At 36.4% G+C, this 20,594-nt stretch overlaps 1 protein-coding gene across 5 annotated transcripts in view; it reads left to right on the forward strand.

The window, feature by feature from the left end:
* The window catches only part of LOC126873204 (uncharacterized), a 246,174-nt gene extending 228,695 nt beyond the window's left edge, over positions 1-17,479 (forward strand). For all 5 annotated transcript variants that reach the window (XM_050633839.1, XM_050633838.1, XM_050633837.1 and 2 more), the window contains 5 exons: positions 8,269-8,426; positions 9,662-9,796; positions 10,903-11,108; positions 13,519-13,740; positions 15,420-17,479. In XM_050633839.1, the coding sequence (XP_050489796.1) occupies positions 8,269-8,426; positions 9,662-9,796; positions 10,903-11,108; positions 13,519-13,740; positions 15,420-15,515 (817 nt within the window). In that variant the 3' untranslated portion in view covers positions 15,516-17,479. The remainder of the gene's footprint in view (positions 1-8,268; positions 8,427-9,661; positions 9,797-10,902; positions 11,109-13,518; positions 13,741-15,419) is intronic.
* Positions 17,480-20,594: the final 3,115 nt, after the last annotated feature.

Below are 20,594 nucleotides of genomic sequence, written 5' to 3' on the forward strand. Positions count from 1 at the left end.
ACGATTTGTAGAAAGTAATATTTAAGGATGAATAAACTACAGTTGAATTACAATCATGCAATATTATGTAAATATATGTGAATACTTAAGATCGGTTTGGTAATACAGTATCGTTTATAGCGTGTGCTTAAATAAAAGGAAAAATGTCAATGATTGACCTTTCTGCAGTTACCCATTGCAGTTTCAGAAATAATAGCGTATTTTTAGATACGAGTGAGATGTGAGAGGAAGGAGGCTCGTCAGAAATGTCATAATATATTTAGTGTGTATAAAACATTCATTAGGTATATGTCTAGAATAGTTATGAATTATTTTATTAGGATTAAGAATAATCAAAGAGATAGAAATCCTTTCTAGCTTTCTAATGGATCATCTTTGCTTTCATTGGTGTAAAGAAAATATATATTTTGTTTAGTTTATTTGAAAGCGTAATTTTAACAATATTATCCGAATGATATATACCAGAAGAGACGAAAATTTCCTGAGTAAAACACAATAATATGATGAAATGGTGAATGGAATTTACAATTTATACGATACTCGTAACTTATCCTTTGATCTAGAAGAAGGCTAAGGGATAAAAATCCTTTCGCAGGCGACACGTAATTTGATTTTCGTTGACGTCGAACAAAGAAAATCTCCGCTCTTGAAGAAATAAATTTCAATTCCGTGTGAAGTTGGTATTCAAACATAGTACATATTACGTTCTAATAACATTTAACACATAACTTTATTAATTGTTTGATTCTTTATCCTTCTCCTTTTCGCTTCTTTTGTAGTTTTTCTAAAATTCTAACAAAAATTCTGCAAGATCGGCCCGCACACGTGGACAGATAATCCAAGGATTTGCTAGCAATCCTACTCAAGTAATCAAATAAGAAATCTCGATTCTGAAAACGAGATATAAAAAGGAGGGAAAGAGTAGCTGCGAGATTCCACGATAATTCCTTCCATCGTTTCGCGGTGAAACTTCCTGAGCACTCTTTAATTGCTCGTAGAAATCCGAGGCAGGCCCAAAACTATCATACGCTGGTGAAAAGTTTCCTCGTGAAAGGAAATGAGATGGGAAAAGAGAGCATACATAATGCTCGCGGCAATTTCCTCTGATTCTTTGCCCAGCACGTGGAATCTTAGCAAATTCCCGAAAATTCTATTCTATTCTTTTTTTACTAATTAGCATATATATGCGCAAATGCATATTTAATGTACCACTAACGTTACAATAAATACTCATGAAAGTGTGATAATTTGAACATTATGCAAGATAAACTGCCGCCGTGATAAGAATGTTTTTTTATAAAATGACACATGAAGAGAAAAAGAAATTTTTTCCTTTTATCGTGCATGATTTATTCGAATGTTTATTTCTACATATTAGAATGTATAAACAGGAAACATGCTATAGGTTTACTGATATCGATTGAGTAATTTTATTAGATCCACTGTCACGTGAATGTCAGGTAGCGAAATCAAATCTTTATGAGGACTTCGAAAGATAATCCTTCTCACTAACCAAAGGTTTCTCATTCGATATTTAGAACTGACGTATGTAGGTTACGATTGGAATAAGGATCAATGGTATAACGTCATCGTACTTCTATCTTCTTAACCCGATCAGACAGAGATCTTTTTAAATGGATCATGTATTATTGCGACAAAATAACATTCTATTTATATTAGGTATATATATGTAAAAGTGTACTCGTAAGTACAAACATTCTCTTCAAATAGTCTTTGTTATCGTGCCGTAGTTATAGCGAATGTCCTTTTTGATGATAATATACGATTTACTTGCAGACAAACAGAACAATGAAATTTCCGTAACTCCGAGCAACTTGTTCATCTTTGTTATGCAAATTCTGTTGCTTCTGAAAGGTTGTAGCATTAAAAAAAATGGTGCTAAAAGAGCAGCTTTAATACACGTAACTAATACGCCCCTTGCAGTGCACCTTAAACTCTCGTGAAGTAAAAATTATGACCATCTTTTACAGTGGAGAGGAAAACAAAGGACCATGAATATAAATAGGTGTTTCGACGTAATGAACATAAGAAATTCAAGGAAGTATAATTTTGAATCATACGCATTACTTTTCAGCCAACGTTTGAGATATAAGATCAAGGTTCTGTCCTTTTAATTCCTTTCTTATTTTTGTTTTATTTTTAACAGAGATTCATAAGACTGGAAAAAGCAAAAAATAGGGTATACAAGTGAAAAAAGGAAACATTAAAATGAACTGGACTGACAGAAGTTACGAATGGCCCTGTTACCGGATAGAATTATGACATCGGTTATGAGAAACGCAATAATTGCGGGAAAACGCCGGTGAAAGCTCCGACAGAAATATTATTTATAGGCATGGGGGTGCGTTCTGGACCACGAACCGTCCAAGTGGTAATATTTGTGATAGTAAAATATATAGACGGCAGGTTTTGTCGCATACACATTGTAGCAGTTTCTCTACTGTCATGGTACGGGAAGAAAGCAAAATAAAACAAAAAGATTGTGTCCCTGGGACAACGATAAAGCGATCTAGTTGACGCAGTTGCACGAAAAGAGGATTATAAATAATGAAATTTTCGTATGTTTTAGTTCATCGACTTTAGATTTGTATTAACGAATTCGTTTTTAATGAACATTTAATCTATTAAATTAAACTTAAACGTGTGCCTCGAAACTTTCAATTTAAATAAAATTATTATACATATGAATCTTCGACGAAATTTTTTACTTTCGCTATCTGAAAAGATATTTTTCATTGATGATACATAGTTATTATATTTTTAGATGTCAGAAAGAAGTGTTTTAATATTATCTTAACGACGTAAAATCCTTTGCGACAAAATGTTTTAAATATTGTTTTTAGAAGCAAAAATTCCAATTTCTTTATAATCACAAAGCGGAGAAAGAAAAGTAAAAGGTCCTAGGACTCCATATAATTTTTAAAATTCTACTTTCTATTTGTAAAACATTTTATTTGGTAATTTGAGTAAAATGTAAGTGAGTATGGACTGGAATCGATTCTTTGTTCAACCCGAGCCTGGACACGTATGTGTAGAGATTGAACAACGTGAACGGAACTTGAATTTGTCGGATAAATACTAACCCAAACCCTCTAATACCGGATTTCATTAAAATTCATTCAGCCGAGCAAGCTGTCACACGTGCAGGTTAAGCGTCGCGGGTGGAACACTAATAGGCTTATAATATTACGATAAAGGATACCTGAAAATTGATATGAAATTGAAAAAACCTGTTAAAAATACGAAATTACGAATATTTTATAAAATAACTTACGCTCTTGTAACTCACGTTATATTTGTCCTAGAATTTAATTTAATTTTGTTTAAGGATAAGCGTAAAGATAAATTTAAACGTGGAGATAATTAAATTTCCATCATATCTCATATAAAGTATAATTAAATAGCTTAGTTTATAAATCGTTTAATCTTTCTATGTGAAAGTAATTATGTTAAAAAAGAATCGACGTGAAACAATGAATGATCTTTTCTCTTTTTCAATTTCATCGGAATATAATAGGAAAGTTTTTTAAAAGAATTTACATTCAACTACGAGTCCTTTTACCACGTTCGATATATTCCAGTCTTAAATGGTCATAAAGCGTCCATTAAGGCACCTTTTAACAAACCTTTTTAATCTTTGCTAGCTGGCGGCGGAACTTGCTCAAATTGCTCGAAATAAAGTTGACAGGGGTGGCTTGCGTTCTATTTCAGAAATTCTGACAATGACTCATTGTTGGCGGCGATATAACTCGAAACGTCGCAGCCAGGTTCCTGCTGATCCTGAAAGTATATGGCTAGGGAAAAAATAGGAGGGACGGAAACCCCTTGCTTACACGGCTTCGTAATGTTTCGTGTGATTCGTCGAGAGGAAATAATCGCCACTGCTACCCACGGATTTACCCTCCATTTATCTTTTTTTAATGTGAATTCCTTCCTCGTACTATCGATTAGTGCATCAATCAATTAGTATACGTCCACATTAGTAAACTCGTCGATAACGATATCGCTATGTGAAAAAAATTTTGATAATTTAACTGTTTAGTAAGATCTTTTTTATAAAACGAAGCCTTATTTCTATACAACGACCTGTTTTTTACGCTATTTCAAAAGCTTCAAAGCTTGTCTATTATTCACAAGTTTATCTTGGATATGATGTACAAGTTAAGTCGAGTGGACTCGATTCAAATTAACTTTTTATCTTATCTAGCTCGTTAACTTCTTGTCTTATTTCAAACGATGATACCGTATCCTACATTTTTAGAAAGCTTCTGCAATTCTATTTCACAACGTCGCGGAAATGTCACAAAGAAACTAAATGCGCACCTCAAAGTGCAGGAAACGAGAGTAACAAAAAGAGTGAAAAGCCCCGGAGAAGGGAAAACGACGTTCCCCGGTGATTTGTGGAAAACAAATAATTGTCAGGGATGCCAATCACAGACCTCGTTGGTCGAATCTCCTTGGCCGCACGAGGAGCTTGCTGTCTAAGGGTTACTTCTTGATGAAAATCTGTCGATTTATTCCATCGCCCCTTGTCCCACGGCTGTCTCGCGCTGGGCTTATATTTAAACGAATAGAGGTTTATCTCGAAGCTTCGGTTTTTTTTCCTCATCCGCCATGGGAAAAGATTCCTGATCCCAGTAAAAGGACGATGCCCGGGTAAGATTTAAATTGAATCGTTCGTTCTCTGTTAAATTAAACGCGATTCCGAAAGGTACACGACTTGTTGGAAATTAAATCGAAAATATAACGTGCAACTTTCCGGTTGATTTTTACCTCATCCTCCGCGGTAAAATGATGAACTCTGGTAAATGTAATCGAGAAAGATTCTTTTGAAATTCTTATATCTTGGAACGTGCGTCAAGATCGTGAAAGATGTACTTAATCGAATTACTTAGCCGTAATAACCTTATCTAAATTTTAACAGATTGCGGCTTGTATCTAACGTTTCGTTGAAAAGTAGACATCGTTCTCGTCTCTCTTATCGAGGCATATCACGGCTTGCGTCGACGCCGAAAATTCGATTCGTTAGTTAAAAGTACTCGTGGACAACCTCGTGGAGGAAGTACCGAGTAAAGTTCCGTCACGGATGTGTTTATTACCGGTTATATTACCGCGCTACCAGCCGAAGGATTTAGAGAAGACGGCGCGTAATCATCGAACTTCCGAAACTAAGGGACGATCGTTACTCCTCTCCGCAGGGATGCGACGCGCAACGAAACAGTAGCGGCCTGTTGTTCCATCCTCTTCCGCCTCCGCCTCTCCTTATCAGTCGTCGCAGACATTAGGAAGGAGAAAGGAAGAAATAAGGGGCCACTTCAAAAGGCGGTCGCGACTCGACAAAGGACGACTTTTGCGGTCGCCAATAATTGGACGGTGGCTTGAAAAAAAATTAAAATAGTCGAGACGACAGGAAGTGCCGGTGTAGATGATACTGCCTCCCTGTTGCACGCCCGCCCTTAACGTAGCCCTTCCGCTCCGCCGTTCACTCCTCTACGTCCTCCTCGTCTATCTCTCTCATTCTCTCCCTCCTTCTCTCCCTCTCTCTCTCTCTCTACGCCTCTCTTTCGCGCCAGTTTCGCGCTTATTATCCGAAAGTTTCAAAGTGAAACAGAGTGAAACTCTGTCGGCGTGGAGAACTTTTAACAACGCCACGAAGGCACGAATTCGTGGATGTCTCTTGTGTCACGCTATTGCCAAGGGGGATGGAACACGATGGAGGAGGAAAAAGGAAACTGGGCACGGATCTACAGAAGATTTTAACGGAGAAAGGAACGTATGTCAGGGAAGAAAATGACGCGAGGAGAACGAAAAATAATGACCGGTAAAACGTATGAAAATGGGAACAGAGAAATCAGGGGGATGATTTAATATGGCGGACAGTTTGAGTAATAAGGGGGATCGAGTAAACGGATGGTCGGTCTCGGTACGACATTTAAGGAACTGTCTGTCAGGTTTCGCAATCTTCTATCGTCACTGGTTGCACGGAAATTACTGTTAGTTTCATGATTACGTATGGCTTTTTGGAATGTCGCATGGAAATTGTTATTCATTGCACGATATAAATATTGAAAGAACGGTATTTGATGTAATATTTATCGTAAAAGTATTTTACAGTTTCCTAGCTCGATATTGTTTTATAAATTAAAAGAGTGGAAAATAAATTCAATACGTGATATTTTATACGAAACAGTAGGCCACGCTTTAGGCAGTTGTACACGGACCGATGAAATAGAAATTTATAGCGGCACAAAGGAACGGGAAAAGGGAATCGTGGAAATCTGCAAACTCTTGTACATGAAGTTAAATAAATGAAAAGAGCAAAAGGCTGTGGAAAGGAAAGGAATGAAAACTATACGCTGGCAACTTCGCGGCAAACAAAGAACAACGACAAAAGCGGGTAGCAAACAAAAGAATGCCGGAGTTAATAATAACGTCATTAGTTAAGCGGAAAGTTTTTTAATCAGCATTTCAAACCAAGATAACGGGAAGAAGATACTTCCGAAGTGCGTGACAATGAAAAACAATTCTCGCCAATTAAATTATCTTATTGTTCTAACTAAACGTTATCAAAAGATTCTCTAGTCTTCAAAAACGAATTCCGTTCTGGTACGACGACAAAACGGAATAAAATGGCGAGACGTAAACAAGCAGATGGGACGAAGACGCGTTAAGCAGGAAAGAAGGAGCCCTGCAACCGTTTCTCAAGAAACAAAAAAAAAAGGAAAACGAACTAAGGGAACGAGAAAAAGGAAGGTGAAACTAGAAAAAAAAGATAGGAAAGAAACAGAAGGAGAGAAGAGACTAGACAAGGTTGAAAAAGACTAAAGAAGGAGGGAGAAAAGAAGAGGAAGTTTTATTTCAACGAAGGTTTCGCGAGGCGAAAGCAGCAAGGACAGACAGAGGAAATACATAGCCGGATAAATACGACGGCGAGGGGTTGCGATTCCTCTTTTCTGCTCCTCTTGTTTCCACCCTGACTTTCTTCCTTCCTTTCTTTCTTTTTCTCTTTCTCCCTTTCTCCCTCCCTTTTTCTTTCCCTCCTTCCCTCTCTCCCTACCTCTTTCCACTTGGCTCAAAGCGGCGAAAACTCTCCGTACAAGCACTGTTCTCCGTTTCTGAAGTGGCTTGTCGCACGGCGACAATGTCGCATCGATTTTATCAAAAGTCTAAACACATCCGATTAAATTCAGTTAGGTGGACGTGCAGACGGACGCGTTTTGAATCGTTATCGAAGGTATCGGTAGTTGTGTATGTGTTTATCGGAGTGTATATAGTCAACAGTTGTGAGCAACCTGGAAGTAGATGGAATTTCGGCAAATTAGCGTCTCGAAGACAAGTTCGCTCGGCGTTTTATTAGAAATTCGACGCGAGCCGTTCGCTCGAGCCTTTTAATCGAAACGACACCGGTGTCCAAGAGAGGGAAACCCAGGCAACTCGCGTGCAAACACGTTCCGCCGTGCTGTTGCGTCTAAATGAGTTGATTAAATGTACAATTTGTACGTTCTTCTGGAAACCCGTTCTCAAACCTTTCGTGCACGGTGCTCCTCGTAAAAATGAAAGGACGCACGATTTAGATGAGCTATAAACCGTTGTAATTGAATATTTCTGACCTTGGCTCGTGATATTGCAGCAGGGACAAAATTATTTTTAGACAAATGAAACTCATTTCTAACTTGTCTTTTATTTAAAATTTGTATATAAATATCACTATATTTGAAATATATTAAGTGTACATTTCAAGGTATGGCTCTCTTCGTGTCCTTTGTACTACTTAATATATCATCTCTGAAATCTTCCGAGTTTCTATTTTCTCTATCCCTTTTACAATATTTTCGCGCCCCAAATCACCAGCAAAAGTTTCTAAATCTTCGACTTTTCCTCCCTTCTTCGATTTTTATTCCCTAATACCTCGGTGAAATCGTCGATTTCTGTTCGTTTCACCCGAATTCTCTTTTCATCAATCATATAAGATACCAAAGATTTTATTTATAAGAACATCGTTTAAACGTATCGTTTTTTATAACATGATTGAGAAACTACGCCGGCCTTACCATTTACTAAAATACGTGTACTACAAATGTTATTCTATAAACCAACTCGTCCAAAACCGCCGCAAAACGAGTCGTCTGCCGACACCACCGGGGCCGCCGTTAAATATTCACGCAATGACGTTGCCTTCGAAACAATTATTCATCGTTCCTAGCAGCGGGATGTCTTGTGACACTCAACATCCAAGTTTATTTTCAGTTACTATGCGTCGACTGCTTTTCCACCCCGTTTGGCACCACCATTGAAAAGACCACGTCTGATGCCACCGGCTCGATCGCAACATCCCAAACAACAGAAACAGCAACCAGCTGCGAACACGGCCACCGTTCCGGATTTGAACCAATTGAAAGTCTACAGTAAGTATCACCGTCCTACATTCCGACATATAGACGAAACAGTAATCAAAGTTGGAAACGGAGAAAAAGAAAGGAAAAACAAGGAATGTTTTGGCTAGAAACAGGTTGGAGTTGGAGCATCTCGAGCATGTTATGGTTCGAGGAGTAGTCGTTCGAAACCACGCGAAAGTACAGTTTGTTAATTCGTTCGTAAGTTGATCGTGCGTTTCCCGTATTAGACAACAGCTTAGCGTGAGGGAAGCGTGTCGTCGACACTTGTCTCTGCGCAGTACATCCTTTAATTACGCGGAAATTACGAGCAAGCTTGCGTGAAGATGATCGGTTAAATATAGTGAACGGAGAAAAATGGTAGAGTGCGGTGGGGAACGTTATTATTCGTCATGAAGCGAGATAGTGATGTTGGAAAATGAGCTTCCATTTACGTTTTTATTTAAAAAATTTTGAATTATCGGTCGTAAGCATGAAGAGAGGAAGTTTTCGTAGTTGAATAATTATATACACACAGCTAATGTTCCGCAAGTTATTTATCCCATAGGGATGAAAATTTCATTATATTCGCGTGCTCTTCCTTCCGATGAAAGTTATTTTAATAAATGTTAAACGGCTAGGATTTTAATCAGGTTTGTTCTGTGAATTTTATATAGTACCTGGTTATTCGTGATATTTAATGCTCTTTAATAAATAGTTCTTATTTCAACATAAAATATTGATACTATTTCCGCGCTTAAGCGCAGTTTACAGTAACTCATATAAAAATTTAGTACAGCAACTATCTTATAAATTAAAAGTATACCACTTCTGATTTTGACGCTTCTAACTCTCGGTCGTTAAGCTATGTATGATGTGATATTTGAAAAATGTTACCATTCCATTATTCATTCCGTTATTCCGGGTAATAGGGCTTCTTCAGGAAAATTATATTCCAAATCTAATTCAAGTTTCAAACGTGCTTAGCGAGTTTTACTTTTACGCCAAACAGCAAAGGAAGAAAGGAATTGCATTCCATTATCTTTCTTAATGAAACGAACAGAGAAGATATATTTTCATATTTCCTTTCAAAAAGTTAAATTAATCCAACTTCAAAGTGATTGCGAACAATTATTCCAGAAACAAGGTTCGTCTGAATATACCATTCTCGCGGAATCGATATACAAAAAAAAGGAAGGGGACGAATTAAAGTGCGATTAAACTAAAATGAAATCAACTGAAATCAGTATGTGATTTCTATGTTACAGGCAACCCGGATATCCTGATCTGTGGCAACTGTAGAGAGATGTTTACAGACCTAGGCGAGTTGCTCGAGCACAAGCGGAATTACTGCAAACTACGGTTCACATGTAAATGTCACACCTTCAATGGAACAGCCCCAAGTACGTACCTACTCGAAAGAAAAGTTTGCCCGGCGAACCTTCCGCTTCCTCTGTACTCTGTAGTGGGTGAACGAAAACGTTCGCGTCTGTTAGTGCGAGATCAAGTTGCGCTTTACCAAACGGGATTGTACGAATTCCACAGCTACGTTTCCGCCTTTAAGAAATTTTTCAATAAAGATCCAGCTTTCATCGAAATTCGAGGGCGCAGCCGGTTTCGAAATACTTATCCTCGTCTCGTTGCCACCTCTTTTCTCTCTGTTGTCCTTATCGCACTTCGAATGGCGCGGTTGTAAAAATGAAATTCGAACCAGATCCTGAGAGCGGTTCCTCTTTCCTCGTGTCTCTTCGATTTTCTTCTCACGAGCGGAATTGTACTTTGGCATTTTACCGAGGAAAACGCAGCTGCGTCGGTACAATGGTCCACGATTTGTTTAGGATGGAGGAATTGGAACGAGAAAGCCTAGGAAGTATTGTTGCTGTTCGTAAAATTTGCCTACGGACGCTGTTGCAAGTTGCTTCCCTCCATTTGACGTATCGTTGCTCTAGTTTTTAACTGTTCTATCTGCATTGGTTTGTAAACTGAAAAACACTGAATTTAGAATTTACCGAGTTTAGTATTGTTGTTTAATATTAAACTTAATATTTGTTTAATATTATTATGAACTGAATTGTTGCCTTCTAAGTGGAATTTCATCGTATTATTACGAATTCGTGTTCTTTATACGAATACGACATATGTGGAGCGGTCAATCACATGTTTTTTTTTTGGAAAATGAAGCTAGAATTAGGGCAGAAATATTAGCTCTTTGTAGTCTAGTAATAAGGATAAAGTTAAAATAAACGTATAAAAACTTTCAATAAATTTTCAGTAAAATCCTATAGTAATTTTAGTGCAGATTCTCTTACAATTACAATTACCAAATTAATTTGTATGTTGTGTTCAAATTTCAAAGAAATTGATCAGAATTCAAGCTAATATTTACTCAGATAATAAAACCACATATTGTTAATAACTACCATGGCTTTGGCAAACAGAATATATTTAAGTTATTACCAAACACCCGCACACACACGCACACACAATGCATTTATGTTTATGTTCCAAGGAGATTCTACAACAGCTCTGCTCTGCGTTCTCTGCAAGGTATCATTCCCTTCAGCATGGGAATTGATGGTTCACGCTCAGGCAGCTCACATGATCAACATTTACGAGCTAGGAACTCGACCCCAGAGTCCCAGATCTGCTCCCAGCCCTCCGCAAAGTCCAAACCAACATCAGAAGGAATCATCGCCGTCACCGCAAGATTTTCAAGTGAGTTTCCGACATATTGCAAAGATATTGTTTCATCAAGAACAGAATAAACGTGTTCGTTCTATTTCATTTCGTTCTGTCAAAAAAAAAAAGTTGAACTTAACGACTTGGAAATATAACAATGTATATGAAAATTGAGATAAATTTAGTTTTCTTGCATCCGATACAATAAATATTGAACATATTATATATTATCAAAATAAAAATGCCCAAAGGCAAAGCAATTGCGAAATTGCGAAATGCACTAGTAAAAATTTCCTCTTCGTTTTCAATAACGAGAATAATAAAAAAAAAACACGCATCATTCGACAGCGATATTTGAAGAACAGCAATGAAAACTAAAACTTGCACAACTATTAACTGATATTTTATATGTAACGTGGAAATTAAATTCCCTAACGGAAAAGTAATTTCGTTCTGATGGATTTTCCGTTCCGTTATTTTTGTTGCATCCTGAAATGTGAAGTAGCGAACGATGACTGCGCAATCTTATCAGAATGAGCAGGCTTGGATGAGAAGGAACTGAAAAGAAAATACGACACCGACTATTCACGTAGCTTTAATTCTGGAAGTATTTCTGACCTAGTTACCATCATAATCGCGAACGTCCATCCCGTCAGCTAAATTTTCATTCTTTATTCCTGAAATTGCGGGAATTCCATATTAATCCCTAGCTTTTTCTCTATTTTAATACTTAAAGTTAAAAATCGTGCGAGGATTTATGGATCTGCTCCGAGAGTCTCACTGTAAATACGATATTGGAAGGAACAATTGAAAGGAGTTTCTCGCTTTCTTGAAAGGAATTCATTTAGTGTTGCTCAATCGACTGAACGTGAAGAAAAATGATGGTAGGAATAATGGATTTTGTTCGATTGAAAATTTCTGCCGGATTCGATAAAAGAAACTTTCGAAATAAAAATAAAATCTCTATTGCAATTGCCAGCATTTCCTGTCGAAATTAACCACAATATCTTTTTGCTGATGTTTCAAAGACGTTGCACCGATTTGTATTAAAAAGAGGAAAAAGACACGGTATCGCTGGTGAAATTCCTGCGAGCTATGTAAAACCAGAACTCAAATACGTCCAACAGGAAGCAATAATAACAGTGGCAGTCAATTTAAAGAATATAAGTTCTCTGCTGAAAAGGAAGGAAACGCGGCAAATCGTAATATCGTCAGGAGGCAAGCTCTCAGTGCTTAAGACAAGGCTATGAACGGACGGAATGAAACTCTGTAACAAAAGAACGAAATCCTGTCGCTGTAGGGAACAACGAACGACTTGGAAAAATATTACTTCATCATATGTTTCTCTGTCGATATGTCAACTCCAGAGCACGGACGAAGTATACGGATCGAGCTATCAGGCAATTGGAACTTTTGTTTCGGATTTCAGCGCTCGAGAGCCTCCTTATTATTTTCACTCTTGCTATCGTCGCTCTTATTAATTGTATCGAGCGTGTGATTTTCTATTTTCTTGGCAATAGGAAAACTTTTGTTCTCGTTATTACTTAAAATTGTTTTATTTCTTCCACTTTTTTTCTTTAGTGTGATATATACTGATCGAAGGATTTTCGAATGATTATTCTGTTCAGAGTAACTGTTCAGAAATGATTTTCCCAGAATTGTTAAAATAGTTGAAGATAATTGATGTGCAAGTATGTACGAATAGTTGCAAATAATTATTAATATAGTAACAATCGGAGCACTTTAACGCTGCGTGCTAGAAACGTTTGTTAGAGTGATCCCGCTCCCTAATTATTCGACATTCCTGTGGTGTAATATGATTTTTCCGTTTAATCATGCAGTCAGTGTCAATCGAGATCAATCTCTGTGACATCGTCAAAGACATTAAAATAGAACGCTCTGAATTTACGCAGCATATTGAATTAATATATACCAATTCTTGTAATAAAAATAACCATTAAAAGAATTAATTATGTACATATATAATAATTTTCTAGTACATGTAGTAAACAATACTCTATTAATAATAGATGCATGCGATATAATAATAAATGTAATATATAGCAGATAAGAGAGGATTAAATAAAAAACTTACAAAGTAGAATAGATGCGCTTTGGTCAGCCAACCGAATAAAGGTATGTAGATCCTATCACTAGTATAGTAGTATAATACGCATCGAACAAGGGCTATCGCCTGTCGTTTTACTATCTCAGCACGAAAGAGGAGTGAAGCAGGTTGAGCTAGAGCACTCAATTGATCGCATATTTCCGATTCTAAGGATATTTTTAAATATAATATCTTTTGTGTAATTTTGTTCGCGTATTATTTCGTACATATATGTATCTTTATCCCAACTATTTTCGCTTTGTATTCTTTCGTTTGATGTTTGAAAAAGATATCTAGAACGATATAAAAAGTCGTTTCGTTTTATAATGGTTGTAACAGGAAACCAAAGCATCGGATTGCGAAGAACGCGCAGAGGAAGAAGATCTGGATGGACACGAATTATTGCCGTCCCCTGACAGCGGCAAGTCAACGGACAATGAAGCAGCTTTGTCACCGATTAAGATACGATCTGATGTAAATGGACTGGACCATGAAGAATGTGACGAGCTGATTCACGTTGAAAATACCACACAAGCTTGTATCATGCATGCCCTCAGCATTGTAAGTGCTGCTCGATTTTTCTCCTCCTTAAATTTTATTTAATTCGCTTGGACCACACAGATACGCGTTTCCTTAACTATAATAAATATTAATTCATTGGATTTTGTTAGCGTTGGTGTTAGTATAAATGTTGAGATATGCATATCGTGGAATTCGCATCAATTGGCAATAAATTTTTAACATTATACGTGTCTTTGCCTAATTGTAAGACCTGTAATGCGTTAATCAGAGAGAACTACGGACATATTTGTCAGCATACTTTAGCATAGGTGGAATATTTAAAAAATTTATTTTACTTTAGAATCGGAATAATATTCTATCACATGCCACCTCAAAAGGGAAAGCAAATATAAAGTAATAGAATTTCAGAGAAATGTTAGTTTGATTTGCAAAGGGTTTATTGTCGACATTTGTATCGGTAGATATAATATTCAGGTGCTCCAAAATGGATAAATTAAATTCCAATTGAATTCCTTTATTTCATTGAGTCACATTTATTAATTTTACATGCAAAGCACAGTATGAATCGTGCATAATTGAATCGAATACAAACTCATTCATTTTTATATCATATTATTGGTTTCAATCGGCCTTTTATAATAATTCGTTCTCTTTGAGATTTAACGATATCAAATAATCAAAAGAAGATATTTAGATCTGCTAATTTTTATTTCAACTCTGCCATTAGAGAGAATTGAAATCAAAATTAAGATTAACTCGCTACAAATTTGATTTTTTAATCTTGTAATTCAAAATACAATTTCCATCGCGAACCTCCTTATCTTTTTGCAGAAAAAACAAGGTAACAGAGTTCTATTCAAATTATATTTGACAGGGCATTATTCCGATTTCAGAACGAAATAAATTGTTGTAACATTAAAACGGTGTCATTCTTCGCCACCTAGTGTCTTCTTCGCAATGATAGATCTGAATCCGTACAATGACAGGCAGTAACGACCGTTCGATGACAAGTATCATCGCGGTATCGTCATAAAGGCATCAACACGCGCGTGGTAACGCGAGAGGAAAGCTTCCTTTCCGCAATAAATCAGAACGGGACCGAATGCTTCTGTAGCCGGTTGTGCCATTTCGGTTTCGCATTCACCGAGACAATCATTGGCAAATGGTCTTGCGAAACCGTCGTATCCGCGTAATCACCGCACGTAAACGTGTTATAGCTTTCGCGATCAAGCTCGAAGATCTCCGCGATGCACTTACAGCAACGTCGTAATACACGCTTGGAAAAATTCATTGCGATTTCCCCGCGACTTCACGCATCACTGAGATATACGATTGCTTTCACGGTTGACTATTAACGCATTCCAGCCAAGTAAAGCTTTCTTTTCTGATTCTTAATCTGATTTCAAAGCTCGATATTAAATTGGTGGAAAATATTTTGCATTCTTTATTCAAAATAAAACTGTTGTGCCATTATTTACTTACTATCAATATAAAATTAAGATATATACAGATATTTCTTCCTAATTAATTTCCTCATCAAATATTTCTAGAAATTTTAACCCGTTCCATTCGTTCCTCTAATACGTAATTCATTTCACCAAGCTTTGTGTTTTATCTAGCTTTTTCGTGAAACATATTACGAACCAACAACTTTTAATCATTTTCATAATGTACCGTATCCTTTATTACTACAGTTACTCTTGCCTTGTACGTTGCAGGACTCGTCCTTGGAACTCAACTCTGACACGAACTCGAGGGGAAGTTCTGGCCCAGTCATGGCGTTGACTAATGGATCCTTGTCCGCGAAGGAATAAGTCGAAAAAAGAATTAGACATTGCAACACGGTTTTCCCTGTCCAGGGACTCCTGTACCAACGCCACCAATGAGACATATCGATCTCCTTTAAGGATAACACACCCCTCTGTATATAGCTAAATGCCTAACAAATAATTCAGGGTCGTCTCATGCCAGATCTGGGACCTATTTTGGCGAATTTAGTATCGATGGATTTCGAATCGCCCCGAGGATTCGACGAACGAGAAAGATTTAAACCGTTTCGCTTCCATTTACGTCCATCTCATCGATTAATCCTCTTTCTTTTTTCTCCTGTGCTCCCTTCTCTATGAAATCTAGTCTTCAAGAATGGATCGATAAAGCGTCGATCTCTTTATTCGTTCTTTCTTCTCTCCTTTTTCTTCTTTTCCCTTAAAAATTTCGCTCTTTGCACACGTATTTTCGCGACGCGTATAAAATATTACAGCCAAACTCGAACTCGATAACATTCGTGAAACACATAGTATGAGAATTCTATTCGATGAAAATTACACTTGACGATCGAACATTCGGAAAATTTCTTCTAGTCACGGTATTATTCGTTATCTGTGACATACTAACTCTCTTATCGATTTTATCGTAAAAATGATGGCCGCGTATGGTATGGTATGGTAGAGATAACGTTGCATGAAACGTGTTTCAGAAGATTCGTTAAGATTTGTCCAGCTCTCTATCTGTCTCGCGAGACGGGCAAAGATTTTTTAAGTAGACGCCACGGAGGATTCCTAAGTAGGGTGCAACGTTAATGGATTCTTTTTCTAGCGTCGTTGAGAATAGGTGAAAACCAGGCCGTCCGTTTGTGGTAGCGTTTTATGAAAATTACAAGTAGTCTTCCGGAGTCCCGGCACCGGCGTAGATCGCACAGTAACGAGAACGTTCGTTGCTCTCTGAGAGAATTAGTTAATTAATCGTGTTCCTTTTTAATTCTCCGAAGAAAGCTACGTCTGGATTTTACTCTTTAAATTGCACCATGCTGAATCCAAGATTAACTCCAATCGAGTAATACGGTTGCTCCTGTAGAGACCTTTAAAAATATATCACACCCAATAAATACAGGCTCATACGACACAGTTAAGATTATGAAGGAGGAAATATTTATTGATAAATTCAATTGTCCATCTAATTTTTTAATTACTTCCCACGGGCACTTTAATTCCATGCAGTGATTTATGCATGTATTGAAAAGCAGAAATATAGAATTACGTATCTTCGTAGTATAAGGATGAAGTCCATTTAATTTCCAATTAGTTTAAAAGCTTAGCCAGAGTTTCCATTCCACAATTGGATAAAGTGAACAATTTTAACGCATTTAAATTTAGAAGAATAATGTTTACCTCTTGTATATCGATTATTGCGATAACGCCTTTTATACTTTGAGGAAAGACAGCTGTGCGATCTCCGATCTACAAATACGATTTGTAAATAAATTGAACTGTTTTTCGTATATCTCGTAGCTCGATAATAAAAAGTCGATTAGTTCTCGGCCGGGCATGTTAATCGTCAACGCTTAATTACCGTTTAGGACGTTGTAAATATTCGTGTTAACCTTAAGTTAGCGTAAAGACGGTAGCAGTTACGTTTCCTAGGATTAATTAGGGGAAAGATTCGAACGAACCTCGGAACGTTTTAAATCGCCGGAAACGTTCTTGACTCCGCGGGCAGTTTCGATCGCATTGATATAAATTTAGCCTAAATCTGATGCTGATTTAGCGTCGAGCTGACCGCCACGATACATAATGATTAAGACATTTTTCGATCCGGTTGGTAATAGATGGGTGACAATGAGTGATCGTAAAAGAAAGAAAGAAGAAACAAAGAAAAGAAAAAGATAGAAAACAAGAAATTCTATTATAATTTCCACGGTAGATAAGATCCGCCATGTGAAGTTGATTTTATAGAATTGACAGTATGTGTGAGAGAGAGAGAGAGAGAGCGAGAGAGAGAGCGAGAGAAAAAAGTACACACAAGAGAACAAAGTGTGGGTTTATTAATCGCGAGGAAAAAAATACGGTTAGCATATCAAACGTGTATTTTTGATGAGAACGTGTGTGAATGCGGTTTCTTTTTCTCCAGCGAAAACGAACAGAGGCAAGCATCGTCCAATTTAGTATAATCGATTAGAAAACGAAGATCTACTTACGGTTACTGGTAATAACTGGCTTCGTCGTGAAAACCGCGACGTACAAAAGATAATAGCGTCATGAACTCGGAATTGGATACGGTCATCTTTGATGTTGTCCGACATATCGTGCTCGTGATTGCAACTCGCAACTCGCAAGTATGTTTCTTGAGAATTTTGTCGTTCTTCGTGTACTGTTATTTATAATTAAAATCTATATACAAATATAAAGATATCGAATCATTATCTGGTATCTCTTTCCGTTACGTGATCGTAAAAGAATAATTTTTAAATATTTAAGAATATTTTCTACAATCCTGTGAGTTAATTTACGAATATGATATGAGTCTTCTTGCGACTGTGGTTACTCGCAATCACATGTATCGATTCTAGAGTTACAGATTCTTCCTTTCATTATACGTATATAATAGTTAACAGCAAAGAAAAAATCATAAGTGTAACACTTTTCAGTCTTGAAAGTCGTACAAGCTTATTTTACTATCGATAAAATGTTTCCACTTTACTGAAAAAAAGGATCAGTGGTCGAAGATGAATGACGTACGTGCAACGAGATGGAGTTAACTTTATAGGTGTCATTATCGTTGAACATCGTAAAATTCTATCACTCTAAATATCCAGCTAATCCTGGACATACCGAAATGATAAGCGTTAATGATGATTATTCCTCGAAAAACGCTTCGACTCGATTCACAACGATCGATGTTTAATTAGAGAGAAAAGACTAGGGCTGCGAATATCCGTACGACAGATTGTGCAGATTTCTATTTCTCTCTCGTATACATATATGTATAAAGGATCTGTAAGGAAATGTATGAATTTTGGTTTATAACATAATGCATCTACCAAAACAAAAATAAATACGTATAAGGCATGACCGATATTCGTGTACCTTGAAACAACAATCTGTGAAGAATTCTAAATGGCATTGATTGATGTTCCAATAAGAATGGGATCGCAACGAATGTATGAAAATATAAATATCAAAATTTTTATGGAAATTTTTTCGGCAAAGTTGTCGCATTAGAAGTTTTGTGGTTCCAAGGTACTAAAGGACTTTGCTTGTAAAGATTAAACGTTTTATATTTTATAAGAATACGCGGATTTTGCCTATGCTAATTTCGCTAAGCATAATATTTATTATCGTAGGCGTATATATATTATTTACGTAATTTATTACGTGTATCTATTATTGTAATATTGTAATGTAATTATCTTAATAGAGACGAAATGAAATAGTCTGATGGGGTATAAGTATGATAAATCACATCGGAATCATTACATGCACCGTATCAATAATCAAAGAATATTTACATATCAATTATTGATACGATGTAGGTAACATTAACTATATGTATTTGTAATATTTCTACACCTTATTACTATTATTATTATTATCATCATCATCATCATCATCATCTTCATCATCATCATCATCTTCATCATCATCATCATCATTATCTGTATCATTATTATTATTATTATTATTGTTGTTGTTGTTGCTGTTATTATTATTATTACTATTATTGTTATTATTTAATCATGTACACATATTTGCATATATTTGGAATATCCGAGCAGTGATAAGGCTTTAGAGCGCGATTGTTTGCATCAGACAGGAATGACGAGATTTTTCCGTAATTCCGTAATTGAGCAAACATAATCAAGAAGAAAGTTGCGGATAACTTCGACAGCCCTAGAGGATTGCAATCAAATTAATGGTCTCTTCCTCGACATGAGAAATGAGATTTTCAACATAACGGGTGTAATCTTATTATATATATTTTCTTTCGGTGATTATTTGATCATTAAAATTCTGAAATGTCTCGTGTCAAAGCGACAGTCTAGTTTAAGGAAAAGATTCGTTGAATACGAGGAAATCGCAAACTATACTATTGGAAAATTTTAATCGATCAAATCGTACGTCTCTTCACCCTATACGGTTGTTGACAAGAGTTCTTCCATTTCATCGTCACACTTTCAGGTTCAGAGAAATAAACCAACTTCAGATATTACTCGTCGTATTATTTAAGATATTATTCGTCGACGATTTAAAAAAAAGGGGGGGGGCGAAACGACAGGAACAATTTGGAACTTTCTCCCATCATTGTTTTGTGATTTTCTTAAGCAGAGAAGGTTGCGTTAAGTATTAAGAAAGTCCACCCAGCAATTTTCTTCTATAAATTCTACGATAGTTATTTTCCAGTAATATGTATAAGAGACCAAACTCCCGTAGTTCAACGAATTTGAATCATATCAGATCGTATATTGCAAGCATTTCTCATTGGAGCCACGAAGAAAGCGCTGATCGTGATAAAATAACAAGCTGGATTCTTACTTCACGAGGAAATGCGTTGCCGTACCCTTAGCGATGTGTAGATTAAGCTTCCTTAATCATTTACTAAAGAGTGGTTTATATAGTTTATCTGTATGCAGTGAGTATACCTGTAAAAATAAAATTATGGCTACAAGAGAGAAAAAGAGAGAAAGGGAGAGAATGAGAGAAAGAGAGAGAGAGAGAGAGAGAGAGAGAGAAAAAGAATCGTCATCAACCGATGAAAAAAAAAAGATCAAAAAAATCACAACGTCGATCGAAATATCCTCAAAAGAGAACTCGAAATTTCTGCCGCTTTTCTTCCTGCGTTCTTTCTTCGCAAAGGAATAAAAAAACACGAAGGATACATTTATCTATGTTAAGTTACGACTAGATCTTAGAAACAAGGGTTATTTGTTCATAGTCCTATAAAAATACATATATATATATATATTATATATATATATATATTATATATATATATATGAACAATGTTTTATGGATCATTATCATCTGAATAAAATACGTTGTCTTTTACTGGGCTCGGTGATTTATTAAAATGATGATTTTTTGACTCTTTCTGTATGAACCGAAAAAATCAAATAAAAT

This window comes from Bombus huntii, chromosome 14 (genome assembly GCF_024542735.1).
Source record: "Bombus huntii isolate Logan2020A chromosome 14, iyBomHunt1.1, whole genome shotgun sequence".
Taxonomy (NCBI): domain Eukaryota; kingdom Metazoa; phylum Arthropoda; class Insecta; order Hymenoptera; family Apidae; genus Bombus; species Bombus huntii.